This window comes from Babylonia areolata, chromosome 21, assembly GCF_041734735.1.
Source record: "Babylonia areolata isolate BAREFJ2019XMU chromosome 21, ASM4173473v1, whole genome shotgun sequence".
Classification (NCBI taxonomy): domain Eukaryota; kingdom Metazoa; phylum Mollusca; class Gastropoda; order Neogastropoda; family Buccinidae; genus Babylonia; species Babylonia areolata.
Window position 1 is genome coordinate 56,153,043 of NC_134896.1, and position 18,377 is coordinate 56,171,419.

General features: G+C 40.3%; 1 protein-coding gene across 1 annotated transcript; it reads left to right on the forward strand.

Moving 5' to 3' along the window:
• The first annotated feature begins 1,903 nt into the window (after nucleotides 1-1,903).
• On the forward strand, nucleotides 1,904-8,759 carry LOC143296126 (uncharacterized). Its single transcript, XM_076607909.1, has 4 exons — nucleotides 1,904-2,003; nucleotides 4,045-4,204; nucleotides 7,279-7,332; nucleotides 8,611-8,759. Exons 1-4 carry the CDS (start codon nucleotides 2,001-2,003, stop codon nucleotides 8,634-8,636), a joined length of 243 nt encoding a protein of 80 aa, XP_076464024.1. The 5' UTR covers nucleotides 1,904-2,000; the 3' UTR covers nucleotides 8,637-8,759.
• The last annotated feature ends 9,618 nt before the right edge of the window (nucleotides 8,760-18,377 follow it).

The following is an 18,377-nucleotide window of genomic DNA, read 5'->3' on the forward strand; positions in this document are numbered from 1 at the left end:
TCCACGCCCCTTCTTAGTGTCATAGTCGCACACACACTGGTAGACACACACATGCACGGTCTCTCCGCCCGCTCTCCCAATAAACAAGGTTTGACTGGGAAAACAAACGAGCGTCTAGTCACTAGTTCGGATGCCAGGCGCCGAGTGACTCGATGATGAGTTCACTGAGTTGACTGACTGAGGATCTGCGTCAGTGCAGCACTGACGCACTGACTTTGCGCGACACTGTTGGAAAAAGAACCCATTAGTCAGTGCTGCGGGGCAACGTAAAGTCAGTGAGTGTTGTCCTTTGGCAAAATTTTTTTTAGAAGAAATCAACTATGCTATGTACACTGGCACGGCAAGTCAGTACAGTATATATGCATGCACGTAAGGCCGGCCTCAGTGATTAGCTGCTTGTCAGGCCGTTAATATCTAACTAGCAGATGTGGTGTAGCGTATATGGATTTTTCTTGCGGTGAGAACTGACACAACGACGTCAGTCTCCTTGGGAAATCAATTGCCCGAAACTGAAACAGGTATCTCGGCGCCAGTCGCGCACCGCGGGGCCGGCCGCACCGGGAACTGAACACTCAGTGCACTGACGACATAAACTAGTTTGTGGTGTTGATACATTCATCCGACTCACACTGACATGCACAAGCCTCACGCACACACGCACGGCATGCAAGCACTCACACACGCTGATGCACGCACTATGCACTGCCGCGGCACACACACATGCGCATACTAGTACCACACACACACACACGACACACACACACACACACACACACACACACACACACACACACACCACACGTAAGCCGCATGCACGCACGCACACTCTGTCCAGTCTGTCTGTCTCAGTCACGTCTTCTCTGCCGTGTGTGTGTGTGTGTGTGTGTGTGTGTGTGTGTGTGTGTGTGTGTGTGTGTGTGTGTGTGTGTGTGTTTGTGTGTATGTCACCGGAACGACCGGAACCGGAGTAACTGAGGCTATGAGCGTCAGTGCCGGAAACCGGTGACTCAGTCACTGAGGCTCCGCTGCACTAAACTTAGCGATCATTGTCAAATACTTTTTTTTTTTTCTCAAGGCCTGACTAAGCGCGTTGGGTTACGCTGCTGGTCAGGCATCTTCTTGGCAGATGTGGTGTAGCGTATATGGATTTGTCCGAACGCAGTGACGCCTCCTTGAGCTACTGAAACTGAAACTGAAACTGAAACTGTCAAGTCACGTCCTGCTTGCCATCCAAAAGTCACACCACTCATCTCTCCATCATCACCTATTTAAGTCCACCCTCCTGCCGTCGTCCCTTAAGACACAGACACTAATATCTAACTGATGTCTATGCTCAAGACCACAACTTGACCTTGAGGGCCTCACGCCGAAGGTCGTTAAACTCAACTCTACTGTCGTCCCCTGCGTGGCCCTTATGTAAGGAACTCGCGAACCGGGCTCAGGGGGCCATGCCTCGTCAGATCCGAGTTCCCTCTGATTCACTGAAGACGGTTCCTTCAGTTAGTCCTGCTTTCTCTAATCTGACCTTCCCACACCTCCACCCTGACAGACCCCCTCCCCTACCCCCTTTCCATTTTTCCACACATCTTTTCCGGCTGTATAGATCTTGGACACATGGCAACCCCCAGAGTATCGTCAGAATACTGATTAAAAGAACAGTCACTGTCATCAGCCAATCCAGTCAGTCGTGAAAGACGACGCATTTTTATCTTCAGTGATGGAATCTACGATCGGACGAATACTGTGCACTTTCTTCTCCTGTCACAATGACAGTCAGCGTTGCGATCGAGATCCAAATTCAGACTGTATTCATGAATGACCGTGATACGAAAACTAAAAACGTGGTTGGCGTCAAACCTACCGTTTGGGCAGATTCCCGTTTTCTCATTATATTTGTGTATCAAGTCGTAAAGAGAGTGTCGTTTTACTGGTGGCATGTACTGCCGTGTTCTGCTACGCTTCGTCCACCATTTGACCTCTGGAAGTCAAGCGAACTGAAAATGGTATCATGTCTTTTCTTTTCTATTTTTTAAACCATATAGGTAAAATTGCTGTTTGTGTATCCTTTAAGCTTGACTTTTAAAGGCTAGTGTGCTTTTGCTTCGATAGGTAAAGTAGCATTTCTTTTAGCTGCTCTGAACTTTCCGAGCCGTGTGCTTTGGTCATGCCGTGGTAGCCGAGGCTTCTTTATTAGTTTATCGTTTCCAATGTAACCAAACTCGAGGTGGACTTGAGATAGTCGTAGTACCGAGCCATGACAACCTTCCTTTTGGGGAAAAAAAAAAATTTCAACATGTTTGCATTGTTTTGAAATTGACAGTTTACAGATCAGTGCCAGAAGATAGTAATTTACAGAACCTGGAACGAATCGGTAGTCATTACGACCTTGTGACAAGTTTGTCTTAAAGACAAGCTACATTTTCAGTTCATCTTCTTCGCCACGTGAGGTACCAACTTTATAAATTGTTAGAAATAGATGCGTTCAAAACTCACCTTGACAATAAATGCTTTGAACTGTTTTTTAAAAATGCATTCATTATTGATTAACCCCTTAAGTGCTATATAGCACACAAACTACTGCAAGGAAGTGTAGATAACCCATACTACACTGGTTAGCAATGAGTAAACGATGAATGATATATAAACAAATACCACACGGTTTCTGAATATTCAAAAGATTGTTAGTACAAACTTAAAAGCAGCTGAGTTAAACCAAGTAAATAATGGAAACTAAAAAAGAAATGTGTCTACATACCTTATGTATCACAGTTTTTGGCAACTGCAGTAGAACTGTTGTCAGCAAAATGTTTCTTTTAATCTTTTCTTTAAAAAGAATTTTTTAAAGAGAAATTACAGAAATGAAACATACATGCATACGTCCTTCAGTTGCCACACCTCCCTGTGCCAACTGACTCACTTCATGCTCACTTTCAGACAGTGTCAAACAGGTTAACAGTGACACATTTGCAATAGATTTAAAACATGCTGGCCCATGTTTTCTTGCAAATCATGAAATTATTCCTCCCCCTTCAACACTCCGCCCCTCCTTCCTTGTCACGAATAAGAGGACGGTTTGTCTTGGAGTTCACCTCACAGTCACATAGCTATACTCAGCCTAAATCATTATATATTTGTATTTGTATTTTTTTTTTATCACAACAGATTTCTCTTTGTGAAATTCGGGCTGCTCTCCCCAGGGAGAGCGCATGGCTACACTACAGTGCCACCCATTTTTTTTGTATTTTTTCCTGCATGCAGTTTGATTTGTTTTTCCAATTGAAGTGGATTTTTCTACAGAATTTTGCCAGGAACAACCCTTTTGTTGCCGTGGGTTCTTTTACATGCGCTAAGTGCATGCTGCACACGGGACCTTGCTTTATCGTCTCATCCGAATGACTAGCATCCAGACCACCACTCAAGGTCTAGTGGAGGGGGAGAAAATATCGGCGGCTGAGCAATGATTCGAGCCAGCACGCTCAGATTCTCTCGCTTCCTAGGCGGACGCGTTACCTCTAGGCCATCACTCCACTAATGTCTTGGAGTTCACCTCTCAGTCACATAGCTATACTCAGCCTGTCATACTCTGCTCTGTCCTTAACTCCTTTGCTTGCAACATCTATCTCTACAAGTACAACCACCTCCACCCTCCATCTTCATTAGCTCTGTTGTAGGGAAGAAAGTAAATTCTGCTCAAGAGGATGTTGATGGGTATTTTGTCTCCTGGTGGTAACATGGTAGAGAACAGAAGTTGATGTTCTTCAAACAAGACAGTACGTCAGTAGTGAGTTTGTATTAAATTCTACTATTATGATATATATACCATATATGCATGTATATACACTGGTTTGCTGATGTCAGACTCATCTTTTTCTGGCTTAGAATTTTGACAGAATTTTATAATATTTTGGTAGATTGCTTTGAACGGAATCACAGGCTCTGTGGTATAGTGATTTTTTTTTCTTACACATTAGGATACACATTCTATTTTATTTTGAATGGACTAATCTTTTTCTTTAATGCAAACTTAACTTTTATAATTTGCAGTCGACGGGTGGCAGCCGAGTGATGAAGTACCCGTACACTGTGTCGGGGAAGCTGGCCCTCTTCCCCTACAGGTGGCACTGGAAGAACGGGCGCTTTGTCAGGTTCCTGGGATTCACTCTGCTGGGAGTTTTCCCCCTGATCTGCAAGATCCACAGTGCAGGTAAATATGATCAATTGATTCATCTGACAGATAGATTGACAGAGAAATCTTAGATTGACAAAGAAATCTTGCACCCTGTCTCTTTAGTATTGATCTGTCTGCTGAGAAAATGGTAGGTTTCAGATTTTTTTCATTTTAGTGAAATTTAATACAGACTCACTACTGTCTTGTTTGAAGAACATCAGCTTCTGTTCTCTAACATGTTACCACCAGGGGACAGTTTTCTCTTATCTCCTGGTACAGAAGTTTAAACTTGAAGAACAAGAACATCTTGAGCAAAATTGTGAATGTGTCCACCAAAATAGTTGGGGTCAAACAAGAACCTCTGAATGAGCTGTACAAACGGCATGTGAAAGAAAAATCAACAAAGATGACAGCCATATTCTTTCAAAATACTACAATTGTGTCCAAACTTTTACCCTCAGGGAAACGCTTTCGATTTCCCAAACGAAAAACCTTTAGAACCCCAAAACAGTTTTATGCCTCAGTTGATTCATTTCTGAAATAACTGACAAACTTTAACACACAAGCATTTTTTAAGATTGGCCCCTCTGCGTGTGTGTGTGTGTGTGTGTGTGTGTGTGCGTGTCTGTTGGGAGATCTGTATTTAGGTGTGTGTGCGAGCATGTTTGTGGGAGGGGGTGGGGGTTGTGTGTGTGTAAGTGTGTGTGTATGTACATGTCTGTGTGTGAAAGTGTGCACAATGTGTGTATGCGCATATATGTGTGTGTGTTTGCGTGCGTGCATACCCATGCAAGGTCATGTGAATCATACAATTGTGCATTGATTTTAAATACTGTTGAATAACAGCTGGTTTTAATCATGTACGTCGTTGTTTTAACTGTAGTATGATATTTTCATCTGTTCTCTTACTGTGCTTATCGCACTGGTTGATATGTGATTGTTGCATGAGATTAATTATAATTATCATGAACTTTGTATCTATGCATTTCATGTTCCTTTTGTATTCATGATGAATGACTGTGAAAGTAGGTAATCATTAACATTACATGTGCAAGATTGTAATCATTATACGAAACGTCCTCATCAACTTAGCATTTCAGCATTTTATGTCTTACATGTTTACTTTGAGTGACTGTGATTTTTGTGTGATGATGATGATGGAGTCTCCCATCAGACCGACGGATGAGTAGGCAGGCGGACTTATCTGTCGGTGTGTGTCCTCATATGGGAGAAGAGGCTGATTCTGAATGCGCAGCACTTCCCACAGGTGTTGCAAGGGAAAGCGTCTCCAGGAGTTGAGCCCTGCTTCCTTCGCTCACGCTTCTCCTTAATGGCCAGCGTTCTCTTGTTATGCCGCTGAGCACAGCATCCTCCATCTAGAGCGGTCAAGGGCATCAGTTTCCCAGGAAGTGATGTCAGTGTCACAGGCTTTGAGGTTTGTCTTCAAGGTGTCCTTGAAGCACTTGCAGGGTCTTCCAGGTTAGTGGTGGCCTTCCTTGAGCTGGCCATACAGTAGCATCTTCGAGATCCTGCTGTCTGTCATGCAGACAATGTGTCCTGTCCAGCAGAGCTCCTTGTTCTGCCCACAGCACTTCTCTTGCATCTGGTGTATGGCAAACACCATGTCACATGTTCCCCTGCCTGAGCGGAAGCCACAGTGTGCTTCAGGGGTGACTGTGTTGGAGACGTGGTCAACCAGTCTGTTCAGTATGATGCAGGCAAAAATCTTGCCGACGATGCAGAGGAGAGAGATTCCATGGTGGTTATCGCAGGATGTTTTGTTTCCCTTCCGTTTGTAAATGTGGACAATTGAAGCATCCTTGAAATCCTGGGGACATCCCCTCTCTTCCAGATAGACTGGAACAGGGCGGTCAGCTTGTATGTCAGCACCTCGCCTCCATACCTGTAGATGTCAGCCTGGATTCCATCCGCTCCTGGTGCTTTTCCTGACTGTTGTCAGCTTCAGGGCCTTCCGGGTCTCGGCCTTGGTGGGAGGGGCAGCTAGCAAGTCACTGACTGGTAGCTGTGGCAGGGCTGCAATTACCTCGTCAGATACGGACGAGTTCCTGTTGAGGAGGGTGTTGAAGTGCTCTGCCGTGCGGGCAAGTATTTCCTTCTTGTCTGTCAGGAGGGTGGTCTGATCCAAGGCTCGGACAGGGGTTGATCCTGTGACTCTCGGCCCATACATAGCTTGGAGACCATCATGGAAGGTCTTCATGTCGAGAGCATCAGCTGCGGACTGAAGCTCTTCGGACTTTCTCTCCCACCAGGTGTTATTCATCTCATGCAGTCTCTTCTGTATGAGTTGCTGGGTTTGCAAGTACTGGTTATTCTTCCTCTTGGCAGTCTTTATTGGAAATGTGATCCTGATGCCATATATGCAGTGTGTTCAGGAACTTGGAGATTCCAGACCATGGAGATTTTTGTGTATTGTTTGCGTAAAATACACCACACATGAATTTCTCTTATGGAGATAATAAAGTATTCTGTATTCTGTATACAGCCTTGGACTGTTGGAGGTTATTGATGAGTTAAAGACATTGTCAGTTTGTGTGTATTTATTTATTTACATGTGTTTCTGTTGGCTCACAATGTAGAAATCTTTATTGATAGATTCTTTGTCGCTGAATAGTAAAGTAATTTGAATAATGTTTTCTAAGTAATGGTATAGAGGTATAAGTTCCCACAGTCTTTCATGGCCACTGGGTCAGTGAATTCATATTAACTATATTCAAGTCGTCTCCTCCCGCTGTTTTAACCTTCCCCAAGCTACGTCAGGTACCCATTCACACCTGGGTGAAGTGAAGAAAAAAGGAGCGCCTTTCCTTAAGTCACAACACCATGTTGAAACAGAGCCTATGGCTCTGACCACTGGATCCAGAGTCTACCGGCACTGCCAAACTGATTCACTGATTCAGGCACGGTGCCTCCTGATTTTAGATAACAGCCCATAAAAAAGAAGAAGAAGAAAACAGCAGCAGAAAACGATAGCTTGCAATGCTAACTGAAATTTGAAAAGCATTTTAGAATGTGTGAAATGCCTTTTGATGTCAGTTTGATTGAGATGTAGTTTTTTGAGATGCACAGTAATGGGTATTGTTTGTGTGCAGTGCACTCACCTGGTAATGTACGTCAGTGGGAGGACATCCGCAAGAAGAGGGAACGTAAGTGATACTGTCTCCCCTCTCCTTCCTCTCGTCTCTCTTCTTGAGTTCTTTACAGCTGCTTTTGAAAGCCGTGTGGGTAAAATAACTCTCTCTCTCAATGTGTGTGTGTGTGTGTGTGTGTATATATATATATATATTTGTGAAATTTGATTATGTCAGCAATTTCTTCTTTCCTTTTTTGACTCAACTTGTGTAAACAAAGCGAGTCTTTCTGTAATACCCAGTGTTTCAGTTGTGCGTGTGTCCATGGTAAACTTTAACAAATTTATTTTCTCTGGAAATACTTTGCCTGCCAATAACAAATTTAGAATAGACAGAATGCAAAAAACATCTTTACACTCACAGGTCAAAAGTCTTCAGGATCACGCCATATTTCTAGATTGGGAATGGTTTATTTTGTTGAGGCTCCAGATCTGGAAGATGTTATTTGGTAGTTCTCACTCATAATCCCAGTGCCTGGAGATCTGGACGATGTTATTTGGTAGTTCCCACTCATAATCCCAGTGGCTGAAGATCTGGAAGATGTTATTTGGTAGTTCCCACTCATAATCCCAGTGCCTGGAGATCTGGAAGATGTTATTTGGTAGTTCCCACTCATGATCCCAGTGGCTGAAGATCTGGAAGATGTTATTTGGTAGTTCTCACTCATAATCCCAGTGCTTGGAGATCTGGAAGATGTTATTTGGTAGTTCCCACTCATGATCCCAGTGGCTGAAGATCTGGAAGATGTTATTTGGTAGTTCTCACTCATAATCCCAGTGCTTGGAGATCTGGAAGATGTTATTTGGTAGTTCCCACTCATGATCCCAGTGGCTGAACATTTTTTTGGCCATGGGTTTAAAGACCGCTTGACCTCATATTTCTTATAATTTTATATGCAGTTAAAAGAAAAGAAATGCAAATTCTTGACACAACACATAAAATGACACTCATTACACCATAGACAATTAAATGCATATGAATATTTTTATGTGGATACTGAAAATTTTAAGTCGAGTGAAAAAAAAATGGAATCAATAGCTGTAGAGAGAACAACACCTGTTCTTTGTTTTTCTACAACTCTTAGCAGTCCGGGAAAAGAGATTCTGATGAAAAAATTGAAAAAGAAATAAAATGTAATTAGTAGAATTGTATATAACATTTTGCATACGAAAACTTTCTATTCCTAGAGTCCAGATTGACTTTGATCTTTGAAACTTGACTTTGTGCTGGTTTACATTGGAATGTCTAGAAAGGCAATAATTTACCTCTTTATTTTCTCTTCTTCTCTTTCAGACACTCACTTTGACCCTGTTCACTGAGGACATGGGCAGTATGAAAGTATGACGTCCTTTTCGTTGTGACTACACTCGGGACATCTGCACATCATGCTTTGGAACAATTAGTAGATAGTGTCTTGAAATAAATTGAACTTAGGGATTGTTTTCAGATTTGTGTGGTTGCTTTTTTCTTGCCTGGTGTGAGAGTGAGTGAGTGTGTGTGTGTGTGTGTGCTTTTGAGAGCGTGTGTGTTTGAGAGAGTGTGTGTATTTGAGAGAGAGTGTGTGTGTGTTTGAGAGAGTGTGTGTATTTGAGAGTGTGTGTGTGTGTGTGTTACGATGCAACATGACAAGCATACCCAACACAAAAAAAAGAGAAAAAAAAACAACAAAAATCAGGCACTGAGTTTGAAGTTGCGTTTATTCATTTGACCAACATTTGGGCTTACAAAATCAAAGGTAAAATCGGTTAACTGTGCACAGATGAGTACAGCTTTCTCCTCTTGTTTGGAAAAAAAAAAATGCTTGGGTTTAGAGAAGAAAGGGCAATAAGAAGAAAGGCTATTGTTGCACTTTCACTCAAACATCATTTAAACCGAGTCCATTCCACTCAGTTTTTTCAAAGTTAAGCAGAACAACACAACTATCACCTACAGGGCTCAACATCTGTGTATAACAAAAACCCGTCTGGATCAAACCTTGTAACATAACCAAGAAACCAACATGAACGTCATTAATAAACTATGAACATTTCAACGGAACAAGAAAATCAACAAGAACCCTAGTTAACCATTAACAAGTAACACCTCTAAACTGATAACATGTTGGAAAGACGCACAGCAAACTGGCCAAGCATTTTGAAAAATAATTTTTTTGCCAAGCGATTTTCCCTACTTGCTTAAACCGTACAAAGACTTCACTGATCAGACAAACAAGACTACTTTCTTTGTCGTGCACACACATACACACACAGTCATTTCACCAGCACAGATATCAGACATTCAATAGAATAATGACAATGCTGAATAAGATTTGCAGATCTTTCATCTGCTCTGAAGATTTGACTAGGTGAACACCAGCGCAAGGCAGTAGGCTTTGAGACCTGTCCCCATTATTGTTACAAGATGTTACTCATTTATTTTAACTTTAAGGATGTATGTTACAAAGTTTTAAGTCATACTTGCATTAACTTATTGACTTCTGATTGTCAAGCAAGGTGATAAGATTATACGCAGTGCACTCTTGCACATATGCAGGTAGTGTATTCCAATATTCTGTGACCAGTAAACAATGCTTTTTAAGTGCCGGTTCAACAAGACAAAAGTTTTTTTTTACTGATTTGATTTCTAGTCAATGCAAGTATATATTTGGGCTGAATATAACGCTCAGTTGAAGTATCATGCTTCTACCTTATATTCTCATAGTTCACAAGAAGTGAAACAATCCTTTAGCTGTATCAATTAGAAATGTGTTAAAAAAATTACTACACTACTACTTCTAACAGGCTATCTAATAAATATGTGAGGAAAGTTTCAGTTACTTATTCAACATTATTTTGTAACAGGATGCAGTGTAATTCATGCAAAAATTATTTACACAAGTATGTAATACATAAGGCATGCCCGTCCATCAGATCAAACAGGGGGGAAAAAAATGAACAGTGATCACTCAGACATTTTAAAAACACAAAGAATCATAAAGTATTGGTAATGTATTTTCCTTTCTCTTTAAATAAGCACAGTGTTTTGTGGCGATCTGCCACTTGACTGCTTCTGACGAGTCTGCTCGTCAGTGAAGTTTCGTCATGATACTGACTGCTCCATTTACAGATGGGATGTCGGTCATCGTCCTTTATTTAAACTTTATCTCCTCCAGAATGTATCACTTTTCTTCAGCAAAATAAACCCAGCCACTTAGAAGTACTAAAAAATTAGTAATTACACTTTTTTTTCTTCTTTTTTTTTTTTTTAAAGCCACACTGATGTTATTTCAACAAGGTACACCAGTCATGGGATTAAAATCGCCTGAATGTTCTGAGCAGTTAGCTGTGTGTTATCAGATTGCCGAAGCTGTAGTTCAAATGTTTGATTATCAAGATAGCAGTTTGGTCAATTTGAATATAACTCACTGATCAAATAACACTCACACACTGTATATATTCTCCCTTTAACTTTAAGCCTCACAAATATGTTGCAGTAATGAATGACTTAAAAGTAATGAATGACTTATGAAACATCGCAATTATGAAGGGATTCTTTACCTCATCAGAAATCATATACAGTGCATGGAGAAGGGAAACCAGTGTCAGGGGATGGTAATTCTAATAGAGCGTTTCAGTTGTACTTCTTAATAAACATGCATGTCTTGATGACGATTGAGTGACACAATTTCGCAATTCTATTTTTCTTTTTGAAAAACAAAAACATACTATCTTGCTCAAAGATATGTTCCATAAAAGGGCCTCAAAATTCTTCCCCCCAAATCATGCTTTCATGTGTTGTTAAAATCTGGGACCAAAGCTGGATTTTAAATGTGTTGCAGAAGAATGTATTTCATTTCCAGCTGTCACAATAACTTTGAAGCACAAGTGTAACTTGATCAGTCTGATACACCAGCATCTGACAACATGTGGCAGGTACTGCTCAAAGTGGCTGACAATGTGTACACTGCTTAAACAGCTGACAATGTGTACACTGCTTAAACAGCCGATAATGTGTACACTAATTAAACACAGATAACTTGTGAAAGTATTTCCGTTCCCATGGCATGATCTCCAATTTTCATCCTTGATGAATATGAAAGGGGTTTTTGAAATAAGTTAATTTAGTACTAATTTATGACCACAAGAGCCTGTTCTAGAACTAGAGCATCAGCAAACTTTGGTAGAAGCAATGATTCCCATTGGTAGAACTAGTGGCCAAGCTCACAATGGTTCATACATCACACTGTTTACACAAAATTAAATGGAAACCTTTGAAGTCCTCACGTAGAAAGTATCTCGCATGAAACAAAAGCAGTTCATCCTTTTGTGCATACGCTGTAAAAGAAAATGATAATATTCAGAACATATACTGTGAAGGAAAAAACAATTCAGGACACAAACCCATATACATAAACACATCCAAATCAGAACACATACTAAAAGGGAGAAGAAAAAAAAAATCCACACGTACCCCAATACATATACACACCCATTACAATCAACAGCACTGGACAAGTGGAGAGGCATAAACACAATAAGAAAAGCAAACAAACATGAGGAAAAAACGGTGGAATGTTTACGACGAGTGGTTGCTTGGATATAATTTTGCTGATTTCAAAACAAAAACTAGTACAACAGCGTTTTCCAAATCCAAGGCATTTCATGGTGCGTGCAGTTATCCATTTGCAAGGGGTGATTTACAAATGAAGGTGAAATCCACTCGCTTATTTTTCAGACTTTTGAAACTGTGCTAGAAACATGGAGCCAAACAATGAGATCAACTTGTGTGAACAAAGAAAAGAAATTAAGTGGGGAGACAGGGAGAAGAGGAGAGGGTAAACTAAGGAGTGAATACGCAAGACAAATATTTCTGATACATCGCAGAGCTTGCTGAGTGATATTTTTCTTTCTTTCTTTCTTTCCTATCTGTATATTCGTTCCTCCTCCATTTTCCCTTTTTCTTTCCGCATATTTCCTACGCCTTACCAGACGGCTTACTTGCTGAAACCACAATAACTGCTAACATGGAAAACTGATGAAATAAGAGGGAAAAACAACAACAACCTGTTCAATAACTCCTCTGAATGTAGCTCAGCTTTAAGTCCTCGGCAAAGGAGGTACAGCGTGAGCAACCAAAGCAAGCAATGACCTTTCTATTGGAGAACTTGCCAGGCCTGGTGGCCCCCTAGCAGCAAGACATAAACAAGAAATGACCTGAAAACAAAAGACCCAAGGATTGCCCCAAATACCTCAAGGACTGCCCAAAAGACCTAGCACTGCCCAAAAGACCAAAGACCCAAGGACAGCCTCAAAGGCCCAAGGACTGCCCAAAAGACCAAGGACAACCTTAAAGACCCCAAGAACTGTCCAAAAGACCTCACTCAAGGACAGCCCAAATACCTTGAGGACTGCCCCAAAGACCCAAGGCCTGTCTAAAAGACCCCAGGGACTGCCCGAATTACCCAAGGTCTGCCCAGAAGACTCAAAAACTGCCCCAAAGTCTCAGTGACTACCTAAAAGACCCAAGAACTCCCCAACAGATGCCAAGGACTGCCCAAAAGACCCAAAGACTGCTCAGAGAGCCGACTCAAGGACTGCCCAAAATACCCAGGAACTGCCCCAAAGACCTCAAGGACTGCCCAGAAGACCCAACACTGCCCAAAAGGTCTCAAGATGCCCAACAGACCCAAAAACTGCCCAGAAAACTCAAGAACTACCCATAAGGCCCAAGGACTGCCCAAAAGACTTCAAGAACTGCCCATAAGGACTGCCCAAAAGACTTCAAGAACTACCCATAAGGCCCAAGAAATGCCCCTCAGGAATTGTGAAAAACTGTCTGAAAATATCTGTAAGAGCACCAGAGAGGAGAAAGAAGTTTTGAAAGAAAACTGGAGATAGGTTTTTCTTATCTGATGTGATGCGTATGTTGTTTTTTACAGGAAATTAGCTGAACAATCGTAAGCCCAAATGTCACTATCTTGCAAACTACAACAAATCGAGATTATAGTGGTGATAAAATACATGAAAACATATATCTACGGGTGTTGTTTGCTTGTTCAAACTTTAAAACTTGGAAGAATGATTTTTCAAAGGAAAATCTTCAAAAAATATATTAATTTCTTTCTTCTTTTTTTTTTTTTTTTTTTAAACTGATGCTCTAGAGGACAGTTTCTACAAACAGCTTATTCTTGTATCTGTTTTACATTAGTGCATCACAAGTTTTGCACACATTCCCACCATTACCAAAAACTACCCCAAAAACGTGCTTTAATTTTTTTTTTTTTTTTTTTTTTTTTTTACAGAATTATGGATACAACATCTGTCTTCGTTCCCACCCACCCCCTAAAAAGAAAGAAAGAAAGAAGAAAAAAAAATATATATATATATGTTTGTGTTTGGATGACAAATTTACAGCAATCATTATAAAATTAGGTTAGATAATCCCAAACCTGTTTATCAAAAAGAGAAAAAAAAAGTTATTGATACAATTCACAAGTTTTTTTTCGATGTGATATATTATTGTATTTGTTGTCTCTTGATGGCATTCTCCCGAGGTTGATGACAGTCACAAAACCAGAAGCAATGCACCAGAATAGCACAAAGTGAAGGCATAATGGATTTCAATGAAATGATGCAAAGTTTGAGTTGTCGCAATATAAGGACAACTTGTTTTCAAAATTTTAGTACTGAATGCACACAAATCTGTTCAAAAACACTATGACAAGATGGGCAGCAGACATCCCAAAATAAAATTCATTCATTCAAACACGTTGACAACATGATGACTGTGTGATTCAACAGATAACTTACAGTTCACAAAATCAACAACAAAATAGCGTTCACAGAAGCTGCTTCTTTCTTTTGCTTTTTTCATCTAATGGATTTGCAGAACTCGTGTACCATTTAAACATGAAAGGAAATTTACAGGTTTTCAGCTGAGATACATGACCATATGACAGCAAGACAGTGCTCTTGCCATACTGAAAATTACGACTATTTTGAGCCAAGTCCGAAGACCATAAATACCAAAGAGAGATAGAGAGATAGATCAAAACCACAAGTATACAGAATGCTAAACAGAAACAAAACAAACCCACAGCATATGGTTAATTTCTAACTGGTAATAATGACTGGTTAACTTTTCCAATTGTTTATTCTCTCATGTTTATCAATCTCTCTAAAACAAAGTTTCCACATATCCATCGTTCATTCAAACACACAGCTACACTTTTGATTGATTAGATTTACATTGTCAACACTCATTGTTTTGGCAACCACATGGCATGAACCTCTTCCTTGTAGCATCTCATGTTACAGTTCACGGTACTGACATTTTTCAAACCACAACTGTTCATGGACATTTGGAGCTCTGATCTCTCCTCCACTTCAGCCTTGGAGAAGGAAATAAATACAGGGCTGGAGGAGAAAGCGAACTCGCTGGGATGGACACGGTCACACTGGTTACCATCGTATGTTCTTCACATCAGAACAACAAACCAAAACAAGCAGCAAAAAAACCCATCACCACACTCTCAAGTAAAAAAAACCCAAAAAACATTACCACCACCTTCACACCCAACACAAGAAAACTATACAGCCATGTAGGATGCAAAATGAAAGAATCAAAGTGAGACTGGAGAGGATTGGGGCCTGTTCGGGGTGCAAAATGAATAATCAAAGTGAGACTGGAGAGGGTTGGGGCCTGTTTGGGGTGCAAAATGAAAGAATCAAAGTGAGACTGGAGAGGGCTGGGGCCTGTTTGGGGTGCAAAATGAATAATCAAAGTGAGACTTGAGAGGATTGGGGCCTGAGTATGATGCAAAAAGAACAAATCAAAGTGAGAATCAAGAGGATTGGGGGCCTGGTCAGGGTACAAAAATGAAAGAATCAAAGTGAGACTCATGAGAGACTGGGGCCTGTTCAGGGTGCAAAAAATGAATATATAAATCCAGCTGAGACTCGTGAGAGGACTGGTGCTTGCTATGGGTCCAATTTGAGTGAATAAAAGTGAGACTCACGAGAGACTTTGGTTCAGGGTCCAAATGAATGAATCAATACCAAACAACAAGGATTAATCTCAAGGATTCCATTTGTTCAAGCTCAAACTGGGAGTACATTCACCAATGTACATGTCTATCAATCATGCAATAATACTTCATGTAAACAAAAATTCATTCCGTAAATTAGCACAAACATAATATCATACACTGGAAATCAATATGAAATATAAAACAAAAAGGGATATTGATCATGAAAGGATTACTGATTACAATTCATATTTATATTCATAATTACTTTGGATATCAAGCATGTGTGAATAAACAGTTTTGCATGAGTCATATGGTTCATTCTCATCTCCACATCAACAAGCTTTTATAATAATAATTAATTAATTATTATATTTATATAGCGCTGAATCTTGTGCAGAGACAAATCAAAGCACTTTCGCACCAGTCATTCACACTTTTCCCTATAGTTCATTCATCTCATCTGAAAAACAAACATACAAGAAAAGTCTAAAATGATTTCAATATCACACACAAACACACACACACACATACACAATGCATACACATCTATGCAAGCACATGAAATCACACACACACCAAACAAATCACCACATACTGTGGGAGGGAAAAGCACAATGCACTAATTAACAACCACCATCAAAGCATGACCACCTATGTCAGATGATTTGACGACCTAACAATATCCACACCTAATCAACACAACTTTCCTTACAAAATACAAAATGTGCTTGAATTTGACGATGCACTAACTTAGAAATACAAAGTGCGCTTGTGTTTGAAAATGCACTATCTTCAGGATATACGACTAGAAACAACTGTCTGTAATATCCATGCAGAAAGAAATGACTTGAAAGTTATGTTCGTGTCACTGGGAGAGCGTCAATGCACATATCCTGTTCCACATGATAGTCACCGCAGTGAAAGGTTGCTGGCCTGAATTAAGTGGAGATTAATACTAAAACACTGTGTCAAGCTCGTGTGCCACACACACACACACTGTATGAATGTAAGCCTACGTTTTCCATGGACCATTCACGATACAAAACAAACAAACAAACAAACAAACATAGCTCCTCTTTTTGCCAAATTGCACAGCTGTGTTCATATCACATTGTTACTACAGTTATGAAGAAAAAAACAAATTCATGAAACTGTAAACCATCAAACTACGACTGAGAACAGAACATGAACAATCACTGCTGCTGAACAATTCTTGAGCAGTAAGTCCGCACACTGGAACAACTCAGAAGACAGAAACAAAGCAACATAAACAACAACAAACAAAGATCCACTGACCATGCCATTTTGATTAGTATGGAAATGTACTCAGAATACAAGAAACGTGTCCCACAGAAAACTGGAAAAGGGGGACATTTCCTGCGCTAACATCAACCGATCGCTACCTCTGCTATCGTTCACCACTTATCTGAAGTCTCCTTGTTTCAAGACAATCCCAGAAAATGGATTACGGCTGCCTAACTGGCATGGTACAAAACTGTCTTTGGCTGCTTAACCTGTATGGTTCAAAACGGTCTCATACAGACCTCTTGCTGATCGTGCAAGAGCATGTTCTGAGTCGCAGCCCACAACTGCTGAAAAAGTTCCAAGAGAGAAAGCCAACGTACGCATTCAACTGTTCCCAAGGCCTATGTCTCTGCCATGGTTTTGTTCAGTAAAATTGCATTCTGCACTGTTCTTTGTTGGAGGGAATGGTAATCTTAGACAGAGCTCCAGACTGTGCTAATGGAGCGTGTTATAGAAATGATATTATTATTATCATCATCATTATCATTTTCATTATCATCATCATAACTGTTATCATCATTATTATTCTTAATACCATTCTTCTTAAGCCAAACTCCACTGCAACTTTTGCACCCTGTAAATTAGTCATCAGCAAACACTTCTCGCACACCTTCTGCAATATTTGTACCTATATCGCTGCTGCGGCTTGTTAATTCAATATGATATGTGCTGCTATCAGCCAATCAATTCACCAAGCATTCTAATTCTGGTTGTACCATCTAAATCACCCTAGCATTCTCTGACTGACAACTAAATCAGTGAACATTCTCCAAACATCGGAGCTGCCAAACTTTCTCCAACAAACATCTGAACAATCAAACATTCTCCTACTTACATCTGCAACAACAAAAATTCTAAGTCAAATCAAATCAAGTTATGGTGCTTAGAGCCTTACAGACCATTGAGGCCATCTCAAGGCTATCGCCATGTTAGAATCTACTTCAAGGGTAAAAAAAAAAAAAAAACAGACAAAAAACCCCAACTAGTCACCACTTCAAGCATTTCACTTAAGAACCTTCCAGAGTTAAAGACCTTAAAATCTGATTAAAAATGTTCCCTTCTTTCAAGAAGTCCATCGGCGTCCATGGAGGGACATCATGAAACAAAGTCTTCAGAGCATCTGCTGTGTAATGTCTGTGTCTAATGTCATGGAGATCCCAGCAGTAACTTCTAAGTCACCTAACATTCTCCAACTAACATCAGAATCACCAAATATTTTCCTGCTAACATCTAAGCCACCCAACATTCTCCAACCAACATCTAAGTCACCAACATTCTCTTACCAACATCTAAGTCACCAACATTCTCCAACCAACATCTAAGTCACCAACATTCTCTTACCAACATCTAAGTCACCAACATTCTCCAACCAACATCAAAGTCACCAAACATTCTCCTACTGACATCTAAGTCACCAAACATTCTCCTACTAACATCTAAGTCACCAAACATTCTCCTACTGATATCTAAGTCAATGAGTGTATACTCCTTTCATATTTCAGCCACTGATCATTCTCCTAATCTTCAGTCATCATTTCCCCCTCTTTCAAACATATGGTCACCAATCGATCTCCTGATACTTCAATTACATTCTTTCTGGTACCTCAAGCTCTCTCTCTCTCTCTCTCTCTCTCTCTCTCTCTCTCTCTCTCTCTCTCTCTATATATATATATATATATATATCCATCTCAGTCACTGAATGTTCTTGACATTTACGTCAGAAAATATTCACTCTGTGTATGTCGGT